Source organism: Papio anubis, chromosome 2 (assembly GCF_008728515.1).
Source record: "Papio anubis isolate 15944 chromosome 2, Panubis1.0, whole genome shotgun sequence".
NCBI lineage: Eukaryota > Metazoa > Chordata > Mammalia > Primates > Cercopithecidae > Papio > Papio anubis.
Window position 1 is genome coordinate 193,612,086 of NC_044977.1, and position 17,805 is coordinate 193,629,890.

Here is a 17,805-nt window from a genome sequence, read left to right on the forward strand (position 1 = left end):
AAAAAATGTACAATTTTATTTCAAAAGGTCTGAGGACTGCATGGGTTATAAGAATTAGTAAATCAGGCTGGACATGGTGGCTCACGCCTGTAATCCCAGCACTTTGGGAGGCTGAGCCAGGAGGATCGCTTGAGCCCAGAATTCGAGACCATCCTAGGCAACAAAGTGAGACCCTTTCTCTAAAAAAATAAAAAAAAAAGAATTAATATATCAGTTGCTGATTAATATTAGGGTCTTTTTTCCTTTGTAATTAGAAATCCAAAAAGGGCAAACTACAATTTTTTTTTTCTTTTTCTCTTTTTTGAGACAGGGTCTTGCTGTCAGCTAGGCTGGAGTGCTGGTGCAGTCATGGCTCACTGTATCCTCCACCTCCTGTGCTCAAGCGACCTCCCCACCTCAGCCTCCTGAGCAGCTGGGACTACAGGTGTGCACCACACACCCGACTACGTTTTTGATTTTTTTGTAGAGAAGAGGTCTCACTATGTTGCTGGGGCTAGATTAGAACTTCAGGGCCCAAGCAATCCTCTTTTTTTTTTTTTTTTTTTTTGAGACGGAGTCTCACTCTGTCACCCAGGCTGGAGTGCAGTGGTGCGATCTCGGCTCACTGCAAGCTCCGCCTCCCGGGTTCCAGAGGTTCTTGTGTCTCAGCCTCCTGCACAGCTGGAATCACAGGCATGCACCGCCGCACCCAGCTAAGTTTTGTATTTTTAGTATAAAAATTGGCCAGGCTGGTCTCAAACTTCTGGCCTAAACTGATCCTCCCGCCTTTGTCTCCCAAAGTGCTGGGATTACAATAAGCATGAGCCACCATGCTTGGCCGAATATTTCTTTTTTTTCTGTCAAAAGATATTCTAAGCTCACTTTGTTCTTTGTCTGCCCCTGACATGTAATTAACCATTTCTCTAAAGACCTCCAGTTACTTTCAGTGAAGTGTGGTGTTTAGAGACTAAGATCTGGGTGCTGATTACACTGTTCATTGCCATTGATAATCGCAGTTGGGAACTGGGAATACCAGTTCATCAGGCCCTCTTAGTAAGGCAGGAAATGTATGTATATGTATCAGTACACTCTCCTGTGACTGTGTGTGTGTAACCATGAGTTCGCATCAGTAAGGCTGGTTTGATTCCATTGGTGTGAGAACTTGTCTGACACCAAAGGATTTATTTTAGTTTTCCACCTTTTCATATTTGTACTTCCTTCACCAACAGTGAGAAATCCAGCTCCTGTCATCTCAGTATGTTTACTCATTTGATCTATCCACATCCTGTCCACTTGCTCTCACTCCCATCACCCTCCTCACCCGGCCAACTCTGCGTGACCTCCCAGTCACACGCCTCCCCCTGCCCCTCCATACAGATCACCTACCTTTCCTCACTTAACGGCTTTAGACGTAATTACTTTTGAGGAAGGGGAAAGGAGAAAGGGAGGGATCGCTGAGCTTTGTTTTCTTAAAATTGTGGCAAAATAGATATAACACAAACATTTCCACTGTAACTGTTTTTACTTGTACAGTTAAGTGGCACTAAATGCATTCACGTTGTCGTGCACATCACCACTCTGCGTCTCACAGGTTTTCATGATCCCAAAAACTGAAACTCTGTACTCACTCAACAATCCCTCTCTGTTCCTCCTCCCCCAGCCCTGACAGCCTCTATTCTCTGTTCTCTCTCTGTAGATTTGCCTAATCTAGGTAGTCCTTATAAGTAGAATCATACAATATTTGTCCTCTTGCACCTGACTTCTTTTACTTAGCGTGGTGTTGTCAGGACGCATCCACACTGTGGCATGTATCAGAACAGTTTTCCTTTATATGTCTGAATAACACTCCATTGTATGGATCTGTCACGTTTTGAATCAGTTGACGGACACTTAGGTTGTTTGCATCCACCTCTTGGCTGTTGGGATCTTGCTGCAGTGAACACTGGCTTCTGTGTATCTGTCTGACTCCCTGTTTTCAGTCTTCTCGGGAGTAGAATTGCTGTATCATATGGCAATTCTATGTTCAGCTTTTCTAGGAACTACCAGACTAGGTTTTTTGTTGTTGTTGAGGGGTTTTTGGTGTTATTTTGAGGTTTATTTTTTATTATTATTAATAGACTTTATTTTTTAGAACAATTTTAGGTTCACAGCAAATTTGAGCAGAAGGTACAGAGAGTTCCCATATTCCCCTGCTCCACACACACGTGGCCTCCCACACCGTCAGCATCCTGTACCACAGAGGTATTTTTGGTGCAATCGATGAACCCAGATCATCATCTGAAGTCCATGTTCACATTAGGTTCTCTCCAGGTGTTTTATGTTCTGTGGGCTTTGACACCTGTAGGATATGCGCCCATAAGATAATGAGTTGTTGAAATGGGCTTTGTTATAAGTTACAGATTGGCTATCTGTGGCTAAATAATTGCTGTGATGAACATAAATAAGAATAAGTGAAAGAAAAAGTGGGATGAAATGCTTCAGGTGCAAGTTCAAAGGGGACTGTATTTTCTCTGTACAAAAGACACCTTGAGGCGCGTGTTTTCATGTCAACCCTTTGTGTTCTTAGCATGTTTTTCCTGATGAAACTGAGGTCCTGGGCCTTAACACATCACCGTTTGTGCTGATGGCACCTTTTAATATAAATTTTTAAGTAATTTATATATTTATTAAATAAGTCAGCAATTCACATGGTGAAAAATTCAAAAGATGCAAAAGAATGTACAGGAAAAGCCTTTTTCCCAGCCCTGTCTTTCAGTCACTCATTTCTCCCTTCAGAGGGAGTTAACATTACCAGTTTCTTGTATCCTTCTAAAGATAAACTCTGTGCAGGCACAAATTTATATTTTTGTTTCATTTTTTACACCAATAGTATCAAGTTACACATACTGTTCTGTGGTGTGTATTAAAGAGCCATTCTTAGTATCATCTTATATCATTCTAGCCCCGTGTCTGAACTGACTGTGGATGTCACAAGTACATTCGGTTGCAGTTTGATCACTCTGAATTCTGTTCATCCAGAATCCAGTTTATGAGCCCTCTCTCAACAACTCTGCATTTCAGCTGTGTTGCTTCCAGCACTGGTCCCAGTCTCTCTAATTAGAAACCAGAATGATTGTTTTCTATTCTCTGTTCTGTAAACACAGATCAATACAGACTAAGTCTTTAGATTACTCTCCTATTGAAATCTCTTATATCTATTTTATTTTAGATTTACCTTCATAGTTCAAGCCATTATCACTTCACAGTTTCCTAACTAATTTCCCTCCTCTCATCTTCCTTCCATGACTACATTGATCCTTTTTAAATTTTAGTTTTGATCAAACTTATACATGCAAATAGTTTGAAACTAATTTGTTGTCTGCTTCCAAAAAACTACGGCCTCAGGCCAGGCACTGTGACTCATGCCTGTAATCCCAGCCCTTTGGGTAGCTGAGGCTAACACTTGAGGTCAGGAGTTCTAGACCAGCCTGGGCAACATGATGAAACCCTGTCTCTACTAAAAATACAAAAATTAGCCAGGCATGGTGGCCGCTTGCCTATAATCCCAGCTATTCAGGCGGCCGAGGCATGAGAATCTCTTGAACCTGGGAGACGGAGGTTGCAGTAAGCTGAGATTGCACCACTGCACTCCAGCCTGGGCAATGGAGTGAGACTCCATCTCAAAAACAAACAAACAAACAAAACAACAAAAAACTAGAGCCTCTGTTATTACTTCCTTAACGTTTATTACTTCTTCCCAGAGTCTTCACTTTCAATTCTTAGTTGTTGTTTTCTTGGGGTGGAGGAGTCAGGGGAGACTTACTATTTGCTTTCTTATTTTTTTTATTATTATTACTTTTTTTGAGATGGAGTCTTGCTCTGTTGCCCAGGCTGGAATGCAGGTGGCATAATCCCTCGGCTCACTGCAACCTCCACTTCCCAGGTTCAAGTGATTCTCCTGCCTCAGCCTCCCAAGTAGCTGGGATTATAGGCACCTGCCACCATGCCTAGCTAGTTTTTTTTTTTTTTTTTTTTTTTTAGTAGAGACAGAGTTTCACCATGTTGGCCAGGCTGGTCTCAAAATCCTGACCTCAAGTGATCCACTTGCCCCCGCCTCCCAAAGTGCTGGGATTACAGGCACGAGCCACTGCACCCGGCCTGCTTTTTTATTTTTAAAAAGCTTATATTATTCTTTCATAAGGTTTGAATTTCAGATGTTAGCTGTTGACTTTAGAAAATAAGAATTTAGTTGGTTCACCTCCTCCTCTTGCTGTGTTCGCTTCCTATTTCCCCATCATAGACTTCTTGTTTCCCCTTCCCCCGTTGGTGATTATGGATCAACATGTGATTACGTTACCATGACTATGCAAACGTGGCGCCTGGTAGCACGCAATGATTACTTCCCTATTCTCCCCAGTATTTCATTTTCTCTAGATTTAATATCTTGTTTTTTCATGAAATTAGTTTTCTTTGTATTTAGCACTAATTTAATTCTAAGCTGTTCTCCCAGTTGGGCTCATCTCCTTTCAGTACAACCAGATACCTGAGGTGTTCTATCCATTTCGTCTTGGGGAAATCTCTTCTGAACATTTCTGGCCTGTGCTCATCTCGGCTGTGTAATCCTATGTTGACAGCACAGCTGGCATCTTGGGATCTCGAGTCAGGATCATCCTGGAGGTCCCGCTGGGATCTCAAGTTAGGGTCATCCTGGAGGTTCTCTGGTCCCTCTGTCTCTCTCATATTGGATCCCCTACTTTGTGGATTTTGTGTCGTATTCTTTTTTGGATTTCTTTTTAATTTTAATGGAACATATCTTCTAGTGGAGATTTGAGGAGTATGTGACAGAGAACAGCGTTGAGACTTGCATGTCTGAAAGCATCACTGTTCTACTGTGGCGCCTGCTGATAGCGTGGGAAGGTGGGACTTCACCTGCTTCACCTCTGCCCTCAGGGTCTTCAGCTAGGCCTGAGAATGCAGTAGACATAAGCCCGATGAACAGGAGGAAAACACACATTTATTTAATCTAAGTTTTACGTGACACAGGAGCCCTCATGAGTAAATGAAAACTCAAAGAAGTGGTAAAACCTATATACTTTTATACTACGTTGAACAAAGGGAGACAGTTATGGAAAAGTAAAATGTATGGGGAGGCTAAAGGAAGCTAAGAATTATTTTAAGAAGGTCTGTTTGTACCAAATTCTTTGGCTTTGACTCCCTATATTGGTGATAAGAAGGTTTCTTTTCTCCTGGAAAAGGAAGGACATTATTCATGTGGGAGTTTTATCTCCTGCTTTCAGGAGGAAAGGGGGAGGTCAGAACAGTGTCGTTGGGTCTGCTGTGTTTAAGTCCCTTTAGCTGGAAACCTTTGTGCCAAAATAGCATATTTGGGAGTGGTGTGTTCTGCCATCCTTCAATAGCTTGAGTGGGTGTAGCTTTCTTTTTGAAAATTATTTTCCTAATGAATGATTGGATGCAGGAAAAAAAAGAAAATTATTTTCCATCAGAATTGTGAGAGGATTTTTCCTTTGTATCCTAAGTCTCAATGTCATTCTGAGTTTCGATTGCCAGAATCTTTCTTCTTTCTTCTCTGGAAGCTGGTAAATTCTTAATTTTAGCTTTGCATACCACATCCCCACCTGCCACAAGCCCCAGTATTCCAAAATTTAATGGGTTGATTCTATTTTTGGTGATCATTAACAGCCTGTTCATATTCAAGAAGTGACTGGGGCCTGGCACAGTGGCTCATGCCTATAATCCCAGCACTTTGGGAGGCCGAGACGGGCGGATCACTTGAGGTCAAGAGTTTGAGAGCAGCCTGGCCAACATGATGAAACCCCTCATCTACAAAAATACAAAAATTAGCCCGGTGTGGTGGTGGGCACCTGTAATCCCAGCTACACAGGAAAAAAAAAAAAAGAAAAAAGAAGTGGCTGGCAGGCAGTTTGGAAGCTCTGAGCACACACAGGGCTTGCTGACTGTGGTCTTCACTATAGGGCTCCTTCCTTACAAAACCTTTGATATCTGTGTCTTGAGGGGTTTCCCTTTTGACTGGTCAGATGTGTCAGAAACTACCAGTCTCCCGCCTGAAGTTTATATGCTGTGAGAGTTCTAGGAAGTAAGTCAATTTCAAATGCTAAGTAGTCTCAATATTTAACCTGTAAACTTAAGAGTCCTTATTTTCATGATGGCAGCCCAGCTCTCACCTGTACTTAGTTTCCCCCAGAACAGAAAAACTCTGTTTTACCCTTTCCAGAAAATAAATCTCTATGATTCTGCAGAATACGAGAAGCCTAGTGCTGGCCTACAATCATGGCAGAATGCAAAATGGGAGCAGACATATCACATAGAGAGGGAACGAGAGAGGAGGGAGGTCCCGATCTCTTGAACAAGCAGATCTCTGGGGAATTTATTCCCGTGGGGAGGGCACCAAGCTTTCATGAGGGATCCATCCCCGTGACGCAAACACCTCCCACTAGGCCCCACCTCCAGCACTGGGAATCACATCTCAGCAGAAGATTGGAGTGGACAAATACCCAACTATATCAGCTGGGTTCAGAGCAAACAGTGGTCCAGGTGAGGAAGAGGAATGCTGGGCTCTGTTTCTGAAATGGACTTTTATCTAATCCTTTTAACTGTAGCCCTTACTTCTTGGCACCGGGTGCGGGTGTGGCGGTCCTGAGCCTTCTTTGTGTTCTGCAAATCAGTTTCTTCCTGGTTCTTCCTGCTGCTGGATTTTGACTCAGCTTTCCTGAGTCTGTTATGTCTGCTGCTACTTGTACATCTACCCTCCTGCCCACGCTTAATTCCCAGAATTCCACAATGAGAATACTTCAGCTTCAGCAAGGGAGTTTTCCTCTTGTCCTATCAACACTCTCATATAATTCTCATCTCTAAGCCATGTGCATTCTGCTTCCCAGCCTATAATATCTGCCCTACGGTGATCCATGATCCAAATCCTGGGTACATCCTTAGGATACAAATGCTTTCTTCCATAAAACTTTCTAATATTTGTTCTTGTTTCTACCATTTATTGACGCTTAATCATAAAATAGTCTGGTACTATTCAGTTTTTGCTTTTTCTTCTAATTTCAAAATACTGTTAGTATTTTATTTAAAAAGTATTATTATTTTTATTGTCTTTTTTTTTTTTTTTTTTTTTTGAGATGGAGTCTCACTCTGTCACCCAGGCTGGAGTGCAGTGATGGGATCTCAGCTCACTGCAACCTTTGCCTCCTGTGTTCAAGTGATTTTATGCCTCAGCCACTTGAGTAGCTGGGACTACAGGCACCCACCATTTTTAGCGCCAAATTAGCGCCTGGCTCATTTTTCTGTTTTTAGTAGAGATGGGGTTTCGCTAGGTTGGCCAGGCTGGTCTCGCACTCCTGACCTCAGGTGATCCACCTGCCTTGGTGTCCCACAGTGCTGGGATTAATAATCAGGCATGAACCACGGTGCCCAGCTGAAAAAAAAAAATTTGTATCCTACTCATCTTTCCTCAATGGAAACTGCTAGAGGGCAGGCACTGTATCATGTACTTTTTTAGTATCCTTTTCAGCACCAAGCACAGTGCTCAACCAAGTCTCACTTTAAAGAATAATGACGTTGCACTGTAGCTGTGTTGATGTTTACTTGATGTGGATCACTGAAAGACAGACTTATAGAAGAGGTCACACTTCGTTGTTTGTTTTTGTGAAAAACAAATTTTCAAAAGAGTGATATATTTCAACTTAACTGATGATAGAGTTATTTCAAAATGACTTCAAATATACTTTTGAACTCTTCTTTTGAAATTATATTTAGAAGTAGTTTGTCACCTAAGGAAATCAATCTTAGTAATTTTGTGTCACATCTTGTATTTACCAGTTTAGTCAACTACCTTTACTGGACTTGGTTCTGGGCAACTTTGGGCTATTTCCAAAAATTATATCTACTTGTCATGTAAAAATTTGCTACCATCAGACAGGTTCAGAAGTGTGCACTGACTTTGAAGATAGTTCCAAGAGAGAAGTTTCAGAAGTATTTAAAGGGAAGTAGCATAATTGAATGTGAAGTCTTTGTAGAAAACAACTTTGAGGGTTTTTTTTAAATAGTTAAATTTTTGGCTGGGTGCAGTGGCTCATGCCTGAAATCTCAGCACTTTGGGAGGCCAGGGTGGATGGATAACTTGAGTCTAGAAGTTCGAGACCAGCCTGGGCAACATGACAAAACCCAAACCCCATTTCTACAAGAAAATACAAAAATCAGCCCGGCATAGTGGCACATGCCTGTGGTCCCAGCTACTCAGGAGGCTGAGGTGGGGGATCACCTGAGCCCGAGGTAGTCAAAGCTGCAGTGAGCCAAAATCACCACTGTATTCCAGCCTGGGCAACAGAGTGAGACCCGTCTCAAAAAAAAAAAGAAAAAAACTCTGTGTGTATAAAAGCTCTGTGTGTGTGCCCCCTTGTAATTTTTGGGAAAAGTGTCCATAGCTTGCATCAGATTCTTTAAAAGGTGCTAGATTCAAAGTGTAAGAACTCCTGCCACACAGAGTGTAATTCTTTTAGGACCTAAGTAACTTAACCCTCTTTTTTTTTGGAGATGGAGTCTTACTCTGTTGCCAGGCTGGAGTGCAGTGGCGCGATCTCGGCTCACTGTAGTATCTGCCTCCCAGGATCAAGTGATTCTCCTGCCTAAGCCTCCTGAGTAGCTGGGACTACAGGTGCCTGCCACCACACCCAGCTAATTTTTGTATTTTTAGTAGAGACAGGGTTTCACCATGTTGGCCAGGATGGTCTCGATCTCTTGACCTCATGATCTGCCTGCATCAGCCTCCCGAAGTGTGGGATTACAGGTGTGAGCCACCACGCCTGGCCAACTTAACTCTTTATATGAGGTTAAAGATATGCCCACACTGCAAATTGTGCTTTATTGCCAACGTTTTTGGTAAATTTTAATGTATTTTCCTATAGTTGAAGGAGAAATCTCTTAGACTCTTACTGACCTGATATTTATTATTTGTATATATTTTTTCCTGTTTGAAGGTTTCTTGTTCTCCTCAAGGTCTGAAAGTTTGGGTCCAAGATACTTCATATTTGTGTAGTCGGGCTGGGCAGGTCCTCCCCATCAGTATCCAGATGAATGGCTGGATTCATGATGGAAACCTACTCTGCCCATCGTGTTGGGACTTCTGTGAGCTCTGTCCTCCAGAAACAGATCCTCCAGCTACTAACTTGACCCGAGCTCTGCCACTGGGTGAGTGCTCTCTATGGTTGGAATAAAGAGGGAAAAGTAAAGGGGCAAACTTCTCTTATAAAATGTTGGCATCCCTTCAAGGAAGCTCTAAAACAAGTTGAGTTTCTTCCCTTCTGATTGCATTTTTATGGGAAAATCCTCCTTCCCACCATTATTAGAAATCTAAGATAGGTCAACTTGACACTTGTGAGTAAGAGCAAGGCTTTCTGGTGAAGAACCTCTGAGTTGCACAAAATTATTCATCAAAGACCACAAAAAGTGAACGTTGTATCCATTCATTTGGAAATTAAGGGTAAACAAAATGCTGCTCATTAAATACAAAAAGTGATTAAATATGTTTTAGTCATATCATAATCAGCTGAAGTGAAAGTGAGGGAAAGATCTGGAAAAGATACTCAAAAAAGGAATTGGCATACCCACAAAGAGGAGAAAAATGCAAGGAGGCACAAATAACCCACATGCAAAATGAGACAAAAAGACATGGGCTGGCAAAGACCGGGGGTTCACTGAGGAATAGGACCGTGTGCTCGTTCTGAGACTCCAGAGAATGGAACTGGCACCAAGAGATTGAAGCTGTGAGGAGACGGATGCCAATTAAACCCTTTAGAAGCAGGAGGGGATGCAGAAGACACCCTTGAGAAGAATGCGTTCCCCTTGAAATTGACGGTGTTCCAACGGAGGCTGATAACGCATTGCTGAGAGTGTAAAAGCAGAATTCATGAATTCACAAAGTTTTGATTTAAATGACCTATGAGATTTTTATGGCAGTTTGACATTTCAGATTATGAACAATAAAAATCTTATGCAGTGTTGGCTGGGCGCGGTGGCTCACGCCTGTAATCCCAGCACTTTGGGAGGCTGAGGCAGGCGGATCACGAGATTGACACCATCCTACCTAACATGGTGAAACCCCGTCTCTACTAAAAAAATACAAAAAATTAGCCAGGCATGGTGGTGGGCGCCTGTAGTCCCAGCTACTCGGGAGGCTGAGGCAGGAGAATCACTTGAACCCAGGAGGCGGAGCCAAGATCACACCACTGCACTCCAGCCTGGGCAATAGAATGAGACTCTGTCTCAAAATGAATAAATAAATAAAAGCTCATCTTTATTGTTTAAAATATTTAAAAGGACAACTCATCCTAAAATAAGGTCAGGTTGGCCTCATCTCCCTAGTGCTATAAAAATGTTTCCATATGAGAACTGTTTTTACCTATGAGGACATATCATGGCTGAATTAAAATATACCTCTAGTGCCCCAAATCTGTAGAATCTTCTGCTGTTTCAAAACAAGTCAGATTGATTGGTGATATGAATGGATAGGTAGATATTTAGAAACACGGGACCATATGTCCTGGTCTGGCTGAGACCATCCATATGCCTGTTGTCGTTATTAATAGTCCTCTCCCTCGCATCCTCGCGGTCCGTCTGCCTGTTGTTGTTATTAAGAGTCCTCTCCCTTGCATGCTCGCGGTCCGTCTGCCTGTCGTCATTATTGAGAGTCCTCTCCCTTGCATGCTTGCAGTCCGTCTGCCTGTTGTCGTTATTAATAGTCCTCTCCCTTGCATCCTCGCAGTCCGTCTGCCTGTTGTCGCTATTAAGAGTCCTCTCCCTTGCATCCTCGCAGTCCGTCTGCCTGTTGTCGTTGTTAATAGTCCTCTCCTCAGACCATCTGCCTGTTGTCGTTAATAGTCCTCTGCCTTGCATGCTCACAGTCCGTCTGCCTGTTGTCGTTATTAATAGTCCTCTCCCTTGCATCCTCGCAGTCCGTCTGCCTGTTGTCGCTATTAAGAGTCCTCTCCCTTGCATCCTCACTGTCTGTCTGCCTGTTGTCGTTGTTAATAGTCCTCTCCTCAGTCTGTCTGCCTGTTGTCGTTAATAGTCCTCTCCCTTGCATGCTCACAGTCCGTCTGCCTGTCGTCGTTAATAGCCCTCTCCCTTGCATCCTCGCAGTCCGTCTGTCTGTTGTCATTATTAATAGTCCTCTCCCTTGCATTCTCAAAATGTGCTAGTTTTGGTTGATAAATTATATGATCATCCTACTTAGAAGGTACAAAGAAAAAATAAAAGAAGAAAGTTCTTCACCCCATCTCACAATAACCAAGATATTAATTTACTTTCCTGTGTATTATCTTTAGCTTTGCTGGGTTACTACCCCAAGGCAATTTTTTTTGGATACCATTTTTTATCCTTGGTATATAGTGGATACATCATTTCTTCCTCCATATGTATGTTTCCTCCATTAAAAAAGAAACAAAAACTTTTTTATACCTGGGTTTCGCTCTTGATTTAGCTCTCAAGGTGGTCCTTGTTTACCTTGTAATAATCACTGCTATTCATCTGTCAATATTTAATTGGTATGATTTATCCCAAAAATGTTTATAGAAAGTCAGCTTTTTGTTTTCAACTCTAGATCTTTGCTCCTGTTCCTCAAGCCTGGTGGTCACCCTGTGGCTTCTGCTAGGCAATCTGTTTCCTCTGCTGGCTGGATTTCTTCTGTGTGTATGGCATTAGGAATGGAAAAGTGGATCTTCAAGATATCCTTTTATGTTATGTTCATGTGAACAAAGCACAAAGTTTGAGTGAGTGCCAGCCTATGCAGATGGCAGAAGTGGCATTCCTGAGTTTGGCTTAGAAGAGTTGACGACCATCAGACCTTAAAGCAGAACTTCACAGCTGCCTGTCCTCATCAGCAACCCGGCCACCTTCATCAGCAACCCGGCTACCTTCATCAGCAACCCAACCACCTCATCTTGGAGAAGGAGAAGGAACTGCAAGTCACTTAGGATTTGTAATCTTCCTAAAGTTTTCCTTTGAAAAAAGGATAATGGGTGGAATTTTCAGTGATTACATACCTCAACATTTTTATTAACATATAACAGTGGGAAAGTTCATCAACCATTTACTGCAGTAACTTAAACAACAGCTAATTATTGCAAGATTAGAATTAGAGATCTTGTCCTCAAAAGTATAAATTGTCCTTTGATTTATAGAAAATAATTGAATTTGGATTTCTACATAACATTATTATACCTATTTTAAACTTAATGGCAACCGGGCATGGTGGTGCACGCCTGTAGTTCCAGCTACTTGGGAGGCTGAGGCAGGAGGATCGCTTGAGCCCAGGAGTTCGAGGCTGCAATGAGCTATGATTGCACCGCTGTATTCCAGCCTGAGCAATAGAGTGAGACCCTGTATCTTTAAGAAAAAAAAATTAATGGCTGTATATAGTAAACTTAATTCACTGTTCCCATTGTTTATTCTAAAGAATTTTTTTTAAATGTTTCATTAAATCTTATGATTTAACCGTGTTTGCCCTTTTTGCCAGCTGTGTGGCAGTTTATGGCAGAACTGCTGTCAGTGTGCTGGTAGCCATCTATTCATTCCTTTTCAGAGCTCAGCTTCCAGAACTGCTATCAGTATGCTGGTAGCCCTCTGTATTCATCCCTCTTCAGAGCTCAGCTTCCAGTTGTATTCTTCATGAGTTTGATAATGACATGAAAAAATGTGGAAACAGAGAGAGTAAAATACTCTGCCCGGTAAAAACATGGAAGACGTGCAAACAGAAAAAAACATAATTGTATTTTTTTGATAATACTTAAGACAATTGTGATCCAACAAAAACAGAACTATTCCTTTGTGACCGATGAAGATAAGAAATTCTGGCAGACAGGTATGCAATTTTTTAAAGTGGTTTAAGAAATTATTGCAGAAGAATTTCCAACATCTGAAAATGGTTTTATGTATAAGAAGGAAAATACAAGTTAAAACGAGATGGTCTGAATTGTGTACTAATAGCAAGGTACAAGTTTGGATAGAGCCTATCCAGTAGTGTCCACTGTACCACTTTAAGTAAGACTCAGTCCACAGAAGCTGTAAGACTGCCTTTGCTTTAAATATCCTTTACCTCCTGCATTTGACACTCCTATTACTGGTAACATAGATTCCAGTCACCAGAAGTAATTTTACACTGGTAATAGAGCTTACCAGCCCCATTTAGTAATTCCTATTTGAAATTTCTTAATGTTCAGATGAGGTTTAACAAGAATATGAAAAGAAAAAAATATATATTCATGAATGATAGGCGATGCCCATTGTTTCTCTCAAGCTAATGAAGTCCTGCGGCATTGTAACCACAACCCTTGGACAGACTCCTCCTATTCCTCCATGGCGTTGTAACCACAGCCTTTGGACAGACTCCTATTCCTCCATGTCATTATAATCACAACCCTCAGACAGACTCCTTCTATTCCTCCATGGCATTGTAAACACAACCCTCAGACAGACTCCTCCTGTTCCTCCATGGCATTGTAACCACAACCCTCGGACAGACTTCTATTCCTCCATAGTATTGTAACCACAACCCTCGGACAGACTCCTTCTATTCCTCAATGGCGTTGTAACCACAACCCTTGGACAGACTCCTTCTATTCCTCCATGGCATTGTAAACACAACCCTCGGACAGACTCCTTCTATTCCTTCATGGCGTTGTAACCACAGCCCTCTGACAGACTCCTATTCCTCCATGGTGTTGTAAACACAACCCTCGGACAGACTCCTGTTCCTCCATGTCATTGTAACCACAACCTCGGACAGACTACTCCTATTCCTCCATCACATTGTAAACACAACCCTCGGACAGACTCCTTCTATTCCTCAATGGCATTGTAACCACAGCCCTCGGACAGACTCCTGCTATTCCTCCATGGCGTTGTAACCACAACCCTCGGACAGACTCCTGTTCCTCCATGGCATTGTAACCACAACCCTTGGACAGACTGCTTCTCTTCCTCCATGGTATTGTAACCACAACCCTTGGACAGACTTCTCCTATTCCTCCATGGTATTGTAACCACAACCCTCAGACAGACTCCTTATACTCCTCCTTTTCTCGTCCTTCCCTCCTTTTCGTCCATTCAGCATGTAGCTATTCAGTACTCCATTGAAGAAATTGTGCTAAGTGAGCAAAGCAGCGTAATTACTAAGAATTAATTCTGATTATTTGGCATTAGAGCCAACAGCAACCCCAGCATAGAGGAAAGTCGCTTTTTTTCAAATGCATAAATTTAAAGTATATATTTGCATGCGGTTTTAAATGGGAGGTATTTGTCATTGTGAAAAGGTGGGAATCTCAAACATAGTCAACTTAACTAAAAAGAAGCTAATACAGGTTGAGCATTCATAATCCAAAAATCCGGAATTCAAATTGCTCCAAAATCTGAAACTTTCTGAATGCTGACCTGATACTGTTAAGTGTAGGTACCCCGAGGCCTTCTAATAATAAACTTTGTTTCAAAAGGTACAAACTACTAAAAATATTGTATAAAATTACCTTCAGGGCCGGGCGCGGTGGCTCAAGCCTGTAATCCTAGCACTCTGGGAGGCCGAGACGGGCGGATCACAAGGTCAGGAGATCGAGACCATCCTGGCTACCACACACGTGGAACCCCGCCTCACTAAAAAATACAAAAAACTAGTCAAGGCGCCGCCTGTAGTCCCAGCTACCTCGGGAGGCTGAGGCAGGAGAATGGCGTGAAACTCCGGGAGGCGAGCCTGCAGTGAGCTGGAGATCCGCCACTGCACCCAGCCTGGCTATTAGAGCTTAGGACCTCTGCAAAAAAAAAAAAAAAAAAATTACCTTCAGGCAGTGTGTGTAGGTATGTATGAAACATGAATTTCATGTTTAGACTTGGGTCCCATGCCCCAAATACCTCATTAGGTATCTGTAAATATCCAAATTCCAAAAAAAGTCTGAAATCTGAAACACTTCTGGTCCCAAGCATTTCAGTAAGTGATGCTCAACCTGCATAATGGTCTGCGGGCCAGTGCTCATTTTCTGCATATGTTGTACACACTTTAAATTGTGCAAAGTCAAAGAAAAGCAAAGAGTCTATTTTTAAAGAAACTTACAATAATCTAAGCATATACTTATGATTATGAATCATCCTGCAAAGAGCTGTATAAAGAATTTTACCAAAAATACAATGAATTAATCATATATTTGAGAGTCACAGTGATAGGTTTGACTATATTTTGACTGTTGTGTAGTGGCACCATTTAGGTAGTGTTGTTTCTGAGCATGGTGCTTTTTATACTTGAAATATATTTTTGCTTTATTTTTTATTGATATAATTATATTTGCACTAATGGCTTTCTGAAGAAAATATTATAGATGACATTTTTGTATATATATTTATTAAGCTTGGAAACCTGGTATCCCAGTGTTTTCTCTGGACAAATGTGAAACTGGATAAACTATGGTGTCTCGATAAAGTATGGATAAAGTCTTGAGTTCCTCAGGGTAACTGGGTTAATATCTCCTGTCCTCTTCAGTAAGGCTTGAATATGATTACTGATCATTGATTCTGCATAGTGTATCCAGCAAGGCTTGGAAGGACACTGAACCTGTCAGAGATTTTAAGAGGCACATTTTAGTCACTTCGAATATGATAGTGGAGGGTGCGGTGACTCATGCCTGTAATCCCAACACTTTGGGAGGCCGAGGCGGGTGGATCACTAGGTCAGGAGTTTGAGGTTACAGTGAGCTTGATCACACCACTGCACTGTACAGCCTGGATGACAGAGGGAGACTCTTTCTTGGGGAAAAAAAAGATGACAGTGAAGTAGACTTTTAGAATCCGAGATGTCATTGCAGCATTATTGGTATAAAATTCAGCTGCAAAGTGGAAAGTTTGAAATGGCCCACGCGTTGGTATCCTGTGGCAGGTTATACCTTCATGTTAGCAAAGACAAAGCCATGTCTCTGTAAGAGGGACAGACTGGGCTGGCTGCAGCTGTAGTGGAAGTGAGGGATGCAGGGAAGGAATGGGGAGCAGCAATTTGGGGACAGTAGACTGGAGTCACTTTCTGATTCAAAAAGGGTCAAGTACTTATAAAAACTGACTACTTTGGTTTTCAGTTCAGACTTAGGCTCATTTTGATCATTTTAAGGTCCCAGTTGTCAAAAATATCAAGTGAATTTGTCTCAGGTTTTCAGGAACAAATTTACAGGAAGGAAGCAAAAGCCATGTCAGTAGCCTTGAGCTGCCAGCTTTAAAGAAACTGGCAAACAGGTAGGTCGTCCTAATATAGATCCTTCCAGTATTCTCCTGAAAAACATCCTTTTATTTCTTAAAACCAGTAACCCTTACATTTTTCCTATAGGATACTTATTTTTCTTGAGACCAAATAGACATTCTATAAATGTTATGAATTATGCTTGCAGTTAGTTTTTAGCCTATCTAGGCTTAAGGTTTATCGATATTTGAAGTTGAAACATCATTTTATGAGGTTTAGTTTTAGGAAGATAAATAAATAAATATATCAAAGTATTCCATAATGTTGTATCAGTGTCCCCTCTAACATTAGAAGACTTACTGACTGAGGCCATCTGTGAACGACTAAGCGATCTCTCAGAATCCTTCCAGCCCTATAGTCTGTGACTAACACTCATCCAGAATTGCTGCCTGTGCTGGCTGTGGTCTGCCTCCAGGAGCATATGCCATCCTGCGTGCTGTGTTCGTCACAGTGTCTGTGCCCGGTGCCTTACCGCTGTCCATGTCCTTGGACGCTAAATGGACAGAGAGGAGCTTGTCTCTCAGGGCACATGAGTGGTCATGGCAGAAGGAGACATGCCTCAGTCACAGTGGACACTCGTCATTCCTGCCATGTCCTTGCAGCCCAGGAGGACTAACAAGATTTTAATGAAGTCTGTGTTACTCATTCTGAAGAAAAGAACTTACCTGAGAGGAAGAATATTTTTTAAATATATATTAGATTGGAGATGGGGAGGGAGTGGTTGTTTTCTTTTGTGTTTACATTTTTAATAACTAAAATAGAAGATTTAAGAATATTTATGGTATTGAACTTTAAGTGTAATATGTTTCTTAGAAAAAGACAACTTTAATAAAAATGGAAACTAATTTGCATCCTGTCTTTTTTTTTTTTTTTTTTTTTTGAATATCCTGTCTTTTTTTAACACTATCAGTTTTTGTTTTTGTTTTGTTTTGTTTTGTTTTTTTGAGACGGAGTCTTGCTCTGTCGCCCAGGCTGGAGTGCAGTGGTGCAATCTCGGCTCCCTGCAGGCTCCGCCTCCCGGGTTCATGCCATTCTCCTGCCTCAGACTCCCGAGTAGCTGGGACCAGAGGTGCCCGGCTAATTTTTTGTATTTTTAGTAGAGACGGGGTTTCACTGTGTTAACCAGGGTGGTCTCAATCTCCTGACCTTGTGATCCACCCGCCTTGGCCTCCCAAAGTGCTGGGATTACAGGCTTGAGCCACCGGCCCGGCCAATACATTGTGTTTTTAAAGTTGTACAGACTGCATATAAGTGGCTGAAACTATATACAATAAATTACTTCAGATAAATACAATATTATTTGCCCAGCATATTGAAGATAAAGCTGTATCTCATGTATGACTTTGTTTACACTACTTTTGGATATGTTCATAGAATATAGTTTATTTTAGGGGGCATTATTACATAAATTAGTCTTTTGTTCACAACCTCAGCAGTAGTTATGCAGAAATGGAGGGGTTTATTTAAATTACCTTTGTTGGGATGCCATTAGAAGTTTATTTTTTTAAATGTTCAAAATAAAATAGGGAGATGGGTCCAAA

The 17,805-nt window shown here is 41.7% G+C and overlaps 1 protein-coding gene across 3 annotated transcripts in view; it reads left to right on the plus strand.

Moving 5' to 3' along the window:
- Positions 1 to 17,120, plus strand: part of LMLN (leishmanolysin like peptidase) — a 76,513-nt gene extending 59,393 nt beyond the window's left edge. Inside the window, exons 16-18 of one of the 3 annotated variants that reach the window (XR_642488.4) lie at positions 8,979 to 9,189; positions 12,581 to 12,859; positions 16,538 to 17,120. Coding sequence is in view for 2 of the 3 variants with exons in the window: in XM_009198834.4 (XP_009197098.2) it covers positions 8,979 to 9,189; positions 12,581 to 12,687 (318 nt within the window). In the remaining variant the exon portion in view is untranslated. Of the gene's footprint in view, positions 1 to 8,978; positions 9,190 to 11,599; positions 13,535 to 16,537 lie in introns of those variants that run through there. The other 2 variants (XM_009198834.4, XM_003918669.5) reach the window with 2 other exon arrangements.
- Positions 17,121 to 17,805: the final 685 nt, after the last annotated feature.